The following is a 14,384-nucleotide window of genomic DNA, read 5'->3' as shown; positions in this document are numbered from 1 at the left end:
TTGTTCCTTGGATCTGCTGAACCCACTCGCCTAGTGTGGGGATATCTGCATTGAGTGATCTCAAGCTTCTCGCCTTCCTTCTTCCTAATGTTGTTATCACTCGATAGAGCTACTACTAGGTCCGGTTGGTAAGCCAATATATAGATAATCAATTAGAATAGAATAGAATAGAATAGAATAGAATAGAATAGAATTCAACTTTATTGTCATTGCACATGCACAGGTACAGGGCAACGAAATGCAGTTTGCATCCATCCAGAAGTACTTTAGTGATATAGATATATTACAATATATATTAGCAATAATATAGATATGTGAGTATATTACAGAAATGGGTCTATTATGGTATGTTATAATGTACACGGTATGAAGTATGTTGTGAATATTCTATAACTATAAGTATGTACAGGCTGTAGTGAGTACAAGCTATGTACAGGCTATAAATATGAAAAACAGAAATATGAAATTAAAAAAACTATACAGAAATATGAGATACACAGTTATACAGAAATGCGAACTATGCAAGTTATAAACAGTTGTAGAATTAAAAAAAATTATCGTATTATACAGAAAGATTATTTACAGAGCTATACAGTAGTGCAGTTAAGATAAGTGAGATATGTGGATAGTTTCTACAGAGGCTATATAAAGTGCTAGTGGTTGTGAGTGGTGGTTCAGTCCATGTTATTATTGTGTGTTTGAGGGTACAGTTGTCCATTGTGGGTGTGTGTATGTTCAGTCCATGAGTTTAACGTGGGTCAGATGTCAAGAGGCAGAGTTCAGGAGTCTGACAGCTGTGGGGAAGAAGCTGTTCACCTGGTGGGTCCGGAGGCTCCTGTGGCGCCTCCCAGAGGGCAGGAGGGTGAAGAGTCCATGTGATGGGTGACTGGGGTCTTTGATGATTTTCCCAGCCCTTTTCAGACACCGCTTCCTGTAGATGTCTTTTATGGCAGGAAGTGGTGCTCCGGCGATGCGCTGGGCAGTTTTCAATGCCTTCCGGTCCGAGGCAGAGCAGTTCCCGGTGTTCCAGATCAACTGGCGTTTAGATCAACTGGCGTTGGTCGAACAGATGTGTGGCAGTCTTGCGTTTCAGGAGCTTCCACCGACAAACCAGCACAAAAACGGCAAATGTGTCATCTGTGACACATGTGAGGTTATCACAAACACACTCCGACAAATTTGATGCTGTTGAACAACAAAAATGTGGCGAGTTTACCTGGTGATATCCTCATGCGCGACGCGATCGCGAAAACAGCAAGCAATTAACACCACGCCGATGTTGTCCACAGGACAGCAAGATTAAACGATCGGGAGACTCTTGTCGTCGTCATCGTTCCCCTCGCACGGTTTATTTCTCCGGTTTCAGCGTTTTTGCTTCACAACTACAGCGAGCAGTTTACTTTGTGCACTAACATGGACTCGAGTCAACCAGCGCCACCTCTGGCCAAGTGCCACAGCCTACAGCCAGATCAACCTGTGACACATCTGCAGCACGTTTGAATTCGTGTCATGCACATTTGTACCTTTCAAATTTGTCTGTTTGTGCGTCATGCAAATAAACCTTTGAAAAGAATGAAATGACACTAATATTTCACTATTGTTGTAACATCACATGTCGTTAGCGTAGTCTGTCTGCATCTTGTGTGGTTATTCTAATAAACATTTGTAAGGAGATGGCAGTTACTGTGAATGTACAGCAGGTGATTAGTAATAAACAGTCAGACAATGACTCTGACAATCTCATTCAATCTTGCAGACTGAATGCACCTTCTGTGTAAAGTGGTACCACACAGTGTGTGTGGACTTCCCCTGTGCAGAAGGCGACTACAAATGTTGTGGGTGCTAAATAAACAGAAAGAATTGATCCCTGTTGTCTTTGCTTACTGATTGTTTTTAGTGTTGACAATCCACATTGCTGGGATTGCATCTTTCAACATGTTTGTGGGTAGATCTGGATGTACCAGGGTTTAGTGCAGCCACTCAGCCTCTACTTAATGTGATCATAGCAGCAGGTGCAGATGTGTCACAAGTTAATCTAGTAGTAGGCTATGGTAGTAGTGGACTGACCTCCATTTGAAACTGCTCCAGCTGCTGTGTGATAGTGGATCTGCTACAAATTGAAGATCATATGGAAGTTTTGGAAATTAACCCTTGTACTATGTTGAAAAACAAAAAAGTGACATTGATTTTGTTGCGGGTCATTTTGATCCGTACTGTGTAAATCCACTCAGAATTATCAAAAAACTGCAATAAAACAATAGCAACTTTATTTCCCATCAGATAAACATGTAGAACACAGACATACAACAGTTAGACTTTCCATAACTATTTTAGGAACAATTTGGTTTTTCGTTCTTACAAACACATTTCTTTTGAACTTGCCCAACGTTCTCAGTTTTCCAATGTTCAACATTTACAATTTTGTCCACATGATGGACAGAATGTAACTGTGTGCTTTCTGCAGATGTACTTCTTGCATTTCTCACAAAAAGTTCTTGTTTTCAAACAGGAATCTTCCTAACTAAGATTTACAACAAAAGATTTCTACGTCTCCTCCAGTCTCACAAACAGATGACAAACCAAGCGACACACCTGAGTCACTGACTTTCTTATATCCACCCACTCTCACTGGCTGTTTATTACTAATCACTGTGTAACTGCTGTGAATTCACAGTAACTGCCATCTCCTTACAAATGTTCATTAGATTAACCACACGTATACAGACTGTATATAACAACCAACTTTAAAATGTTTGTTTGCAGAGAAAAGACACAGACAGACTACGCTAACGACATGTGATGTTACAACACTAGTGAAATATTAGTGTCATTTCATTCTTTTCAAAGGTTTATTTGCATGACGCACAAACAGACAAATTTGAAAGGTACAAATGTGCATGACACGAATTCAAACGTGGTGCAGATGTGTGTCACAGGCTGATCTGGCTGTAGGCTGTGGCACTTGGCCAGAGGTGGCGCTGGTTGACTCGAGTCCATGTTAGTGCACAAAGTAAACTGCTCGCTGTAGTTGTGAAGCAAAAACGCTGAAACCGGAGAAATAAACCGTGCGAGGGGAACGATAACGACGAGTAGAGTCTCCCGATCGTTTACTCTTGCTGTCCTGTGGACAACATCGGCGTGGTGTTAATTGCTTGCTGTTTTCGCGATCGCGTCGCGCATGAGGATATCACCAGGTAAACTCGCCACATTTTTAGACATTTTGTTGTTCAACAGCATCAAGACTGACGGAGTGTGTTTGAGTTAACCTCACAAGTGTCACAGGTGACACATTTGGCGTTTTTTTGCTGGTTTGTCGGTAGCAGCTCCTGAAACGCAAGTCTGCCACACATCTGTTCGACCAACGCCAGTTGATCTAAACGCCAGTAGATCTGGAACACCGGCAGTTGGTCGTCCAGGTGAGATCCTCGAAGTTGGAAATTTTTTCCAACTTCTAAAAAAAAACTATTTTATTTTTGTTTAGTTTTTTACAAATGTTTCCCCTGCTATTCTCCAGTCACACTACAGTCCAGAAGGCAGTGATAAGTTGGCCGACCAACCCAGAAACAGACGAAGAAGAGGAGGAGGCGGAAAAGAGGCCTCAGTAAGAATTTTCGATTAGATCGCTTCATCATGTTGGATGGTTGGGGCAGCTTCACGAACAAACATTAAACAATCCGAGATGGAGGCAGTGAATTTAACATTCATTAAGCTAAATCTTTTAATCTGTATTCGCACTGTGGTGTATTTAGGACTTGCTAAATAATCCGTGCACAGAGCAGTGACCAAGCTCTATTAATAAAGAAGCTGCAGAGGTGTTTTTACCCACAACAAAGGCAGCATTGCACCGCTCTGCTGCTGATCAATGAATGGCTTTTGCTTGTAACGAAGTAAAATAAAACTCATTGATAAAGCCGTCAGATGGCGAGAGAACAGCCAAACCTCCGAGGCATTTAAACGCATCACAACAGCGAATGCGGAAGTGTTTGTCCAAACTTATTTCCTGTTAATACCACTGCGATGGCTGCTGAAAAGTATCTACCGTTTTACTGGACTTTGCTGTTTGCTGTCGTCTGTGCAGGTTACATTTAGTTGTTATAAGTTCAAACATGTTATAAAGCTGCTGTTTTTCATCCTGTTTGTAACAAAGGAAAGTAGCGTTTGGTTTAAGAGTTACTCAGTTTCTGGCATCTCTGGCGGCACCTACAGATGCCACAACTTACAGCAGCTTTGTCAGTAAAGAGTGTTGTTGAATTTAACTCCAGAGTAGGGCCGCAACGGTTCAACGAGTATCTTTTAAATTATAAAGCAGGCGGACTGCAGCCGTCCTATTTTACAAGGAGGGCATGAGGTGTAAATCAGATTAATTTCAACATGTAACATTTTTCAGATTTGAAAGTGAAACAATATAAAATACTGTCTCAATTAAATTGCGTTAGTATTTAAAAACATAAAAATAAAAGCTTTTTTTCCACGAGTGGTTAAATATGGGGGGGCAGGGATAGCTCAGTAGGTAGTGTCCATTCCCCTGAGCAAGGTACCGTCCTGCTCCCTGGGTCTCCAATGGCTGGCTGCCTCTTCACTGAGTGAATGGGATAAATGCAGAGAGGAATTTCCCCAAGGGAATCATAAAGTATACATTATATAAGTGGGCCAGTAAAGCTCTGAGCCGCTGAGCTGATGATTTTAGGTTAAACAGTGAATTATTGTTGATAATAATTAACGTCTACTTCATGATTGTGTCTTATTTTTAGCAGCACAAAAGCTGCATCAAAGAACAGGGCAAACTTCAGGATGCTGATATGCTCGTTTCTCTTCGCTGCAGCCTCCACACCCTCCTCTGAAGGTGTCCAGACACAAACTCACTCATTAACTGCACACACAACACACAGAAACACAAATCGGACTGATGAAACAAAGAACATTGCAATTTCTAAAATGGAAAGAAACGATCAGTCCATTTTAAATGACCTGTATTTATTTTTTCTTTCTGGATCTTAGTGTTAGGCCTATTTACCACTGCTGAGGATCTGTGTCTGGAGGCGAGTGGGTAAACTGAGCCATGAACATCCTGCTGTATTCCCCCAGTTGGTTGAGGTGATGCAGGATGAAGTGCAGTCCCATACTGATGCATCCTCAGCTGACCCGTTTGCTCAGTAGTGAACCTGCAGGGCGTCCAGCACCGGCTCTGATGTCCTTCAGGTGTCTCAACATGAGTCTTTCAAAGGACGTCATGACCACAGACGTCAGGGAGACAGACCTGTAGTCATTTAATCCTGTGATAGTGGACTTCTTTGAGACTAACAGATTACAAGTATTACATTTTTACTATTGTTGTCATTCGCTGCCACCATCTCAGAGCTCTTTTGCTTTTCTGTGGGTGGTTCATGGTCATTGTTAAGTAGTGGCTCAGGTCGTAGAGAGGCTCATTTACCAACTGGAAAGTCAGGTGATCGATCACTGGCTCCTGTAGTCTGCGTGCCGAAGTATCCTTGGACAAGTATTTTCTCCTCAGGATGCTGAACCCTGAGTTGTTCTTGATCAGAGTTTGTAAGAGTGTGCAAATCTGAGAAAGCACTGAAGCGTAGAAAAAGTTATGACTGTGTGTGTGTGAGTCATCAGCTGAGGAGAAGGTTAGACGAGTAACAGTCGTATAGAAGGAAATGTGCTGTGAATGTATCAGATACACATCTGGATATCAGATAAAGAATAACTAAAAAGTTTTGGATAGTCTGAAGTTTGTTGACTGGCAGTTATGTATTTTTGTAGCTCATGCCATGTAATAGAGTAACACAGAAGTAATGTAACTAGTAGTTATGACTAGAACAGGGCGATATGACCAAAAATATTTATCATGATATACATTTGAAAATTTGCGATAACGATATAACTGACGATATAATTGACACTAGACAAAATACTTTACAACTCCACAACTTTATTAGTGCAAAAAAAACATCAATATATTTTCACTTAAACAAGCAGCTGTTTTTATGTGCATTAAAATTATATAAAAATTAACAGTGCAAATGCAAATTCCTTGCTGACAGTTTAACCAAAAGGCATTTCCAGTGGAAACTGGCCGACATATCCTCAGCATAACCACGTATAATATCCACAAAACTTAAAAAGACCTTATACACACACAATACAGTAATATTATGTTGAAGCACAGTACGTATCACTCCTCGAGGCTCCTGCCTACGATAGCCGTAATGCTCCAACAATCCATCAAGCGGTGCGGGTTCCTAGCTTAGCAAAGTCGTACTAAAACATTTGACAGATTTTCGAGCGCCATGTACATAAAATCGTTTCGAGGTCAGTAAACACAACCAGAGTTCATACATAAGGCGCACGGGGTTATAAGGGTCACTGTCAACTTTCAGAAAAATCAAAGGATTGATTTTAAGTGTGCCGTATTTTCCAAACAACACGGTAATTACGACGGCCCGCTAGCATACTCTACCAAAAATAGTGCTTTGTTGTGTATCTGACGGACGAAAGCTAAACCAGTTCCACACCACTGAAGTTGCAGCATTTTTACAAACCAATTCTGGTTCATCTGTTTCATTCAACCATCTGCTTTTGCCCTTCTCATTCTCTGTCGCCGCCATGTGCGTATGTAAACAAAGACAGTGCGCATGCGCGTTTTACCCATATTCTATTGCGATATTTCATTTTCCTATTGTTGCCCAACATTACACCGGTATTACCGTGAATGGTATGATACAGCCCAGCCCTAGTTATGACCCCAATAGTTGTGTGTTGGCAGCATGGGCGTGGAAGGGTTCTGATGAACTGTTTGACAAAGAAGTGTAATGTGTGTGTCAGTGTGATGTGTTGTAGTGTCAGGAGTCAGTATGCAGCTACAAAGCTTTTTGTTCAGTGTACACAAACAGCTGTAGCTCCATAAAGGCAGCATGCAGAGACTCAGTGTCTTATAATGAGAGGCTGCTTTCTCTCACACATTATGTTCACTTATTATCAGCACATGTGTGTGTGTGTGTGTGTGTGTACACTCCTCGCTGATGTTGAAATGAACAGTTTTACCATGACCTTTAATCTCTCTGCTCTGTGTTGTTTCCTCTTTCAGACCAGAAAATCATCACAGCTGAGCCTGGACCAGACGTCACTCTGCCATGTCGAGCTCCAAACAACAACATCATAGCTGTAAAGTGGAGCAGAGCTGACCTGGGAGATGAATATGTGCTTTTGTACAGGGATGGCCGATTTGAACCAGACGATCAGCATCCATCTTTTAAGAACCGGGTGGATCTGCAGGACAGACAGATGAAGGATGGAAACGTGTCTTTGATTCTGAAGAATATGACGACTGCTGATAATGGAACATATGAGTGTCATGTCTTCATGAGAGGAGCAAACCGCAGGAAGAGAGGCCTTTTGAAGACTGACTCCATCACCACCATCACACTGAGAGTTGTCCCTCCAGGTGAGTGAGTAGAGTTGAGTGTGTGTGTGATCAGAGGTGAAGCTGCTTCCTGGTTGTTGATGTTTGTTTCTAAAGATGTTGTTGATGAGACTTTGTAGAAAGCAGCTGGTCTGAGTGATGTGATCAGAGTGCAGTAGATAATGTCTGACAGCAGTTTGAAGAGGAAATGGATTCTGTTCTGTTCTTCACTCATCACCTACCTGACAGCTGACACCTCACACCTGTTTCTCACCTGCAGGTCAGACAGGAGGACACACAGAGGATGGAGGGAAATAGAGGACATAATGGACTGTTTGCAAGTCTGTCTGTTTGTTGTTTTGTTGACCTGCAGGAAACATAAAGAACAATCAGATCAGAATTCAAAACAGCCTCTTGTGATTCATCTGTAAGTCAAGTACAAATAAGGCAGAGAGTAAGTCCTGAATAACAATAGTTACTAAATTGTTTTTATTACATGAGTATTAAATGTTTCCTCTGTGAAACATTATTTAAGTTTTGTTGCTTTAAAGCTGCTCAGATACTGTTTATTTATTTTCTTTAGCTTTTCAATGAACTTCATTTTCTAACTGTTAATAAAGTTTTACTCATTTTAATATCTAATGTTTACTAATTCTGTCTTTTTTTAATACTGTAATTTTTTTTAATCTGATGTTTTTTGACATGTTGAACCAGTGACTGTGTTCAACATGTCAAATTCGATATGTGAGCATTTTCAGGCTCATTTCCAGTGAGTTTAGGCTCAGGTGAAGAATAAAGATGTCTAACATGATGACCTCCGGCTCAGACCCTTATGTTGTGTATGCGGCTTCATTAAGCGATGACCTCCAACACTCGATGATGTAGAAGTTTCTAGTTTTGCATGAGCACCTTCAATTCCAGTATTCTTGACTGTGACAGTGACACCCACGCTTCACAAGAGTTCAGCTGATCCGCGCTTAAATGGTTACACATTAAAGATTTGGTATTTTGTGGGAATAACTGATCTCACATTTAAACCTGATAACTTACTGAAATCTGTATTTCAGCAGCTCCCTCTGACTCCACACTTGATTTGGAACATGCACATCCTAAAATGTGCGCTGCAGTATTTTCTGTAAATGAAATGACTTCGCCATAGAGCTCTGGGCAGTGTGAGGCGTCACCGTCACTAACAGATTTACTCATGTCATCATCATTCTTTCAGAATATAATAACTGAGCAGGGTGGTGTGTGCCACCCTAAAGTAATAGCTTGTCACCCTGTTTTGCATATGAGTTATTAAATAAGATAGCATTAATACTTTGAGCCTAGCTACAATTAACATTGAATATAAATTCTAAAAATAAAACTTCAGATCAAATACAAAACATGTCGAACATTTGTGCTGGAAAAAGTGTTGTTTGTGCTGATTTTGTTTTAAAGATATTAATAAAGGTTTAAAGGTCAAAGGTCAACCATTAGTGGTAGTGAAAAGTGTATGCCATCAATTTTGTTGATGGCATACACACAGGTGGAGTGATACACCTGTGCTCCTCTGTCTTGTGGTGGAAAAACTATTTTTTGCACCGGCACAAATAATTTGTGTGGCAACTTACAAATAAATGATTCTTTTAGACCATCACTCTTATATTCTTAACAATTCTTCACATTTTTTGTAGATTATTTACATTTAGATTATTTCTTCTGTGTTCAGAGGTCAGGGTTCAGTATTTGTTTACTTTTTTCTTCAGTATTTATTGTAATGCAATCCTTAAACTACGAGAGTTGCATACAGCGTTTGTGTTTTGTAATTTTTTAAAATAAAGATTTTTTTTTTTTTTTAAAAAGATACACAAGTCCACTCTAAAAACTGCAACCACGCATCTCCGCGCATTACTGGGCAAGTCTACAAGGACATGGTCAAGATCATCCAACAAGAATTACTTTCTAATCCTGCTGGGAAACAGAGAATTTGAGCTTTAGGTGGACAGTGGGACACAAAGTAGCTGAACTTAATCTGGACAAGATCAACATGAGTCAAACAGGAGGATTACCGACCTACAATACCGCCATGGATACTTCCTGATGCAGTCGTGGATTTCACACTATTGAACAAACAAACAAGGATATGGGTTTTATCTCACATACACGTGCAGCAGAGGACAGGAAACAATAGAACATGTTTTATTGCATTGTCAAAAATATGATGCTGAAAGAAGTCAGTTGATCAAAAAGCTTGGAAGTGAAAGTTATCAGGACATATTTTGGTTTTTAATGTGGACTCATTTGTTTGGGAGGAATTTTTTTTTTTTTTTGCCATTTCGTTCCACACTCCACACCAGTTGGTGGCGGTAATGCTTTTATTTTAATTTTGCTGTTTGACAACCGCCAATAAGCGGGAGCTTATTGTCAGAGAGCATTTTGAACATGCTATGGTTCACGCTGCAGTGTACTTCTGCGTTTGTCTTCTGCTGTCTGCAGCTTCAGGTGAGCTTCAACTATCACAGAGTGTTTTCACACAAGCGGCGTTTACTGCGTTTAAATTGAACTTCGCTTCGTTTACCTCCACGATTGGGTCGCTTGTGCAGATCGCACTCAGGTGCAGGTTTTAGCTGAATAACTTTCCGTGAATGAAGAATGAATGAAGGGTCCGAACACATGGACGCGATAAGCTTTTTCAATTAGTACCTACTCGGATCGACTAGTGTTTCTTTGCTCCAACCACATAGATCCTGATGTCTTCTGGAAACTGCAGTAGCATAGGCACACTTAAAATTTCTTAAGAAATTTTCACTGTCTAGTTTTCCTTTACAACCCAGTGTGCATGCTTGTCAACATTTAGCATAGACGGTGCGATCTTTGGCTCATTTTGAGCCGATTTTTTCAGTCGTGCGACCGGTGATCGGCCCTAGTTTCGTGTCGTGCATCGTGTAGTGTACGTGGCGTAACGAGCGATTAATACCTCACGACCAGCTCCCGATCAGTAATCGCTTGGTCATAAGAAAATCAAACCTGTTTGAAATCTTGTCTGTCGCCGCAGCGTCTCACACTGCGCACGCGCAAACCCAGAAATTAAAGTGAACAGACGAAGCAGCACGTGCTTTGATGTGGACACAAGTGATGGAGGCACAGCTTGTAGAACTTTGGAAAGCTCATCCGAGCCTTTTCGATGTGGCCTCACAAAATGATCACGACCACAACAACCGTGAAAATAGTTGGATTTACTCTGCTGCTCAACCACAGCTGCCTGATCATGTTTTTCATTAGCAATTTAGCAAAGTTGATGGTGGTGATGTGTCTGTGTGAGTGAAAGACGGAGAGAGAGAAAGGGAGGGTTATAGTCTGTTCTAACTTTGATTTTATGGAGGCACAGTGTGAGCACTCAGGTCGCATCAGAGCATCGGCTCGTATAGTGTGAGACCCTGCATCATGACCTATGAACTTCTAACCCCTGCGAGTCAATCGTGCAGTTTGAGCAGGAGCTGAATAACGTGACTGAAAAAATCGCAGTGTCTGCCCAGCATAAGACACTAAATGTGGAGGCAGGAATAGACCCGCTGCTTGGTCTGTGGCCTTTCGTCAGACTCCGCTATCACAGTGTTGTTTTTTGTAGCCATTTACTCCTTGGCGGGTTCCAAATTTGCAGTTTCGACTTTCCTGTACGACACTCATCAAGTTCCTCTACTGACCAGCCAAACGCTGTCAGACGTCAGATTTTAAATTTGTCTTTAAACGTTAGCTTTGTCTCCCTTCCTGACATATTTAAGGTGGTATTAGCACAGTTACGACACTGTTACACGAGAACATTAACAGGTTTGAGGGGTTATTAAAACGCATAACCAGAGTAAATGAACTGCAGGTGTGAACGCACCTGAAGAAGACAAGAATCGCAGCAATTTAGTAATATTATCCATTTATTCATTTATTTATTATCCATATATTCATTTATTTATTATCCATATATTCATTTTCATTGATTCGGTATAAACACGTTCTGAGAATAAAGAGGAAAAAACAGTTGTATCGTTTGGAAAGTAAAGTAAACACATTTAATGCCGTGTAGCGCACAGTGTGGATGATTGTTCTTCTTTTATTTTTTAATTAAATTAATAACCATAACCTACTGCTTCCATTTCTGAAGTTTAAGATTTTCTTCAAATAAAAAAATCTTTAGAACATACAAATTTAATTCAATTCAATTTTATGTATATAGTGCAAAATCACAACAATAGTCAACTCAAATTGCTTTATATTTTAAGCTCAAGACCACACATTAATACAGCGAAACCTCAACAATTATATAACCCCCTATGAGCAAGCACTATGGCAACAGTAGGAAGCAAAAACTCCCTTTTAGTAGGAACTAACCTCCAGCTGAACCAGGGTCAGGGAGGCGGCCATCTGTCGTGACAGGATGGGGCTGAGAAGAGGAAGATATAGGACCAAGGCAGGCTGGAAGAGAGCCAGAGATTAATAATAACGAATAATTAAATGCAGAGAGGTCTATACTGAGTGAAGAGGAAGCACACTAAGATAGGAGTCGATGTTACCTTACTATAACATTGCTAATAAAGGGCTCATTGGGTTTTGAATTAAAGTTTAGCAAACACGTTATTTTACCGTTTTATAAATGATGAAATAATCATCTTTAGTGAGGTTTTAAAGATTGTATTAAACTTCATGTAAATCGTTATTTTATGAGTTAAACTACATTAGAAAATACAATGTATCACCTGATCAGAGCTGATAGTTATCTTCTGATAAGATCTGCACAGGTTTTCTGCTATTTGATCAAAGGTTTGTACATTAATATAAATGTGTGGTTGAATAAGATCTCATCAGTGAACATTTCACCACCTGCAGTGTTGCTGTTTACTACCTTCAAACTCAGCATTGTTTATGATCCAGTAAGAGTTATGTTTGTGACATAGACTGATGGTATAGACAGATTTACTGTGTGCTGTAGAGTTAAACAGTTACACTTTGACCTTTAACCTCTCTGCTCTGTGTTGTTTCCTCCTTCAGGGCAGAAAATCCCAGCTGACTCAGGACAGGACGTCACTCTGACATGTCGAGTTCCAAACAACAACATCTTAACGGTAGAGTGGAGCAGAGCTGACCTGGAGCCAAAATATGTTTATGTGCACCGGGATGGGCGTTTTGATCCAGCCAACCAGCATCCATCTTTTAAGAACCGGGTGGATCTGCAGGACAGACAGATGAAGGATGGAGACGTGTCTTTGATTCTGAAGAATGTGACGATTAATGACACTGGAACATACGAGTGTCGTGTCGTCCAGAAAGGGACAAGCAACAAGAACAGTGATCCTGTCTGCATAGTCACACTGAGTGTTGATCCTCCAGGTGAGTGAGTACAGTTCAATACCTGGCATCCTGCATGGCTCTGCTCAGTTATACTAACTCACGTGACCACAGGACAGCTAAACACACCACGGCAGAGCAAAGTTCACATGACGTCTGAATTATGCTTTACCGTGAAATCTGTATTGTAACCTGGTATGCAACTCCCAAAAAGAAAAACAAAAGTCCCAGAATTCTGTTGTTTTCTGTTGCTTATGAAACATCAGGACACAGTAATATGGTAATTAACACCTAATTAACAGGAGCAACGTCCTGAACTTAGAGAGAAACAAGCTAAAGTATTGATCCAATCGATTCAACACCAATAACCAATGCTGTCTCAGCACAATCAACATTTAGATCAATCTGCCCACCACTGGTCAGATTAATAATTTCTAGTGTGTGTAATGTATACAATGTAGAATAATAATACGTTTATTCATGTCCATTTATTTATTCAGTACCTAATATTCATGACCTGCTCCTACTTAAAGTTTGTGTCATCAAAGTACCCCTACCTGATAACTGATTGATGATTTTACTGTATGACAACCTTCTTAATTTTTAAAGAGTCATGTGATCCATAAAAGGCACGCCCCTTTTTTGTTTTAATGTGAGCATGCTCAGAGCCTGAAGCAGAAAGTCCTTCTTATCAGAGACATTTAACCGTCATCATCATACCTTTTTTTTTCCAACTGGTGTCTGAAATGTATTTTTTATTCTAATTTAAAGAAAGCCTTTTTTTGTTTTTAAACTAATGCAGAGAAAGCCTGTCTGTGCAGAGCTTTGTTTTGTGCACCTACCTGACAGCTGACACCTCACACCTGTTTCTCACCTGCAGGTCAGCCAAGAGGACTTGGGAAAGATGGATGTGGTGGACTGGAAGCTGGTCTATCAGTTCCTGCTATGCTTCTTGTTGCTGCTGCAGTTGTTCTTTGATCCACAGAGAACATGAAGTGATCACAGCGTCAGGATTCAGCCTCTCAGTGAACTGCAGCATGTTTGAAATGTGAAAAGAAAACATAATCTGAGAATTGACAAATTAATAATCGCAAAAGTTGATTCTGTTCATCTGGACGTAGCGTTTTCAGTGGGAGAAATGTTTGGTCATCCAATCTTATAAACAGTACATTTGCATAATGACTGAAACCACCATGGTTTCAGTCATTATGGGGAAACCTGCAGTCAGCTGAGTGTGTAGACACTACTTCTGAAACAGTTTACATAATTTGTAGTTTTTTCTGCTCATTAAAGAATAAATATAGTCTTCATTTATAATAATAATAATGGATTGCATTCAAGGCCTCCATATCGCGCCATCGGCCCCTCTGGCCAACACCAGTAGGCGGTGTGTCTTGCCCAAGGACACAACGACCGAAACTGCCCAAGCTAGGGCTTGAACCGGCAACCTTCCAATTACAAGACGAACTGCCAACTGTTGAGCCACGATCGCCCTGGTGACTGAATATACAGTGATGCTGAAAAGCTACCTGCACCTGTGACCTTTAAGATGGAATGTTTAAGAGACATCATGAATTGATAAAGACACCTTAAAACTCAGTTGCTGCTCATTACCTTTCATGGTGTTGTGTTAATCTGCACTCTGTACTCTGAAAGA

At 40.5% G+C, this 14,384-nt stretch overlaps 2 protein-coding genes across 8 annotated transcripts; both read left to right on the top strand.

Moving 5' to 3' along the window:
* Nucleotides 1-3,348: 3,348 nt before the first annotated feature.
* Nucleotides 3,349-8,223, top strand: LOC120732407 (programmed cell death 1 ligand 1-like). 7 transcript variants are annotated; one of them, XR_005696041.1, is made up of 6 exons: nucleotides 3,349-3,416; nucleotides 3,515-3,601; nucleotides 4,752-4,843; nucleotides 4,999-5,199; nucleotides 7,091-7,447; nucleotides 7,686-8,223. XR_005696041.1 is itself a non-coding variant. In XM_040031878.1 (5 exons), the coding sequence occupies exons 3-5, from the start codon at nucleotides 4,792-4,794 to the stop codon at nucleotides 7,721-7,723; spliced, it is 447 nt and encodes a 148-aa protein (XP_039887812.1). In that variant the 5' UTR covers nucleotides 3,369-3,416; nucleotides 3,515-3,601; nucleotides 4,752-4,791; the 3' UTR covers nucleotides 7,724-8,223. The 7 variants fall into 7 exon arrangements, 4 of the variants coding, with proteins under 4 accessions (XP_039887812.1, XP_039886319.1, XP_039888583.1 ...); XM_040031878.1 differs by lacking the exon at nucleotides 4,999-5,199 and having other exon boundaries at nucleotides 3,369-3,416; XR_005696117.1 differs by lacking the exons at nucleotides 4,752-4,843; nucleotides 4,999-5,199 and having other exon boundaries at nucleotides 3,368-3,416.
* A 1,542-nt stretch (nucleotides 8,224-9,765) lies between these two features.
* LOC120737596 (butyrophilin-like protein 8) lies at nucleotides 9,766-14,055 on the top strand. The gene is made up of 3 exons (XM_040038740.1): nucleotides 9,766-9,892; nucleotides 12,431-12,769; nucleotides 13,608-14,055. The coding sequence occupies exons 1-3, from the start codon at nucleotides 9,838-9,840 to the stop codon at nucleotides 13,703-13,705; spliced, it is 492 nt and encodes a 163-aa protein (XP_039894674.1). The 5' UTR covers nucleotides 9,766-9,837; the 3' UTR covers nucleotides 13,706-14,055.
* The last annotated feature ends 329 nt before the right edge of the window (nucleotides 14,056-14,384 follow it).

This window comes from Simochromis diagramma, unplaced genomic scaffold (assembly GCF_900408965.1).
Source record: "Simochromis diagramma unplaced genomic scaffold, fSimDia1.1 OVJJ01000393.1, whole genome shotgun sequence".
Taxonomy (NCBI): domain Eukaryota; kingdom Metazoa; phylum Chordata; class Actinopteri; order Cichliformes; family Cichlidae; genus Simochromis; species Simochromis diagramma.
Note: the sequence above shows the minus strand (reverse complement) of the source record. Positions and strands in the feature narration are given on the sequence as shown.

Bases quoted from the DNA above. Each gene is read 5' to 3' on its own strand.
- LOC120732407 (XM_040030385.1), top strand. From the start codon at position 3,492: ATGTTTCCCCTGCTATTCTCCAGTCACACTACAGTCCAGAAGGCAGTG. The intron at 3,602-4,751 runs GTAAGAATTTTC...TCTTATTTTTAG, and splicing joins GAGGCGGAAAAGAGGCCTCA to CAGCACAAAAGCTGCATCAA. The intron at 4,844-7,090 runs GTGTCCAGACAC...TTCCTCTTTCAG, and splicing joins CTCCACACCCTCCTCTGAAG to ACCAGAAAATCATCACAGCT.
- LOC120737596 (XM_040038740.1), top strand. From the start codon at position 9,838: ATGGTTCACGCTGCAGTGTACTTCTGCGTTTGTCTTCTGCTGTCTGCA. The intron at 9,893-12,430 runs GTGAGCTTCAAC...TTCCTCCTTCAG, and splicing joins TCTGCTGTCTGCAGCTTCAG to GGCAGAAAATCCCAGCTGAC. The intron at 12,770-13,607 runs GTGAGTGAGTAC...TCTCACCTGCAG, and splicing joins ACTGAGTGTTGATCCTCCAG to GTCAGCCAAGAGGACTTGGG.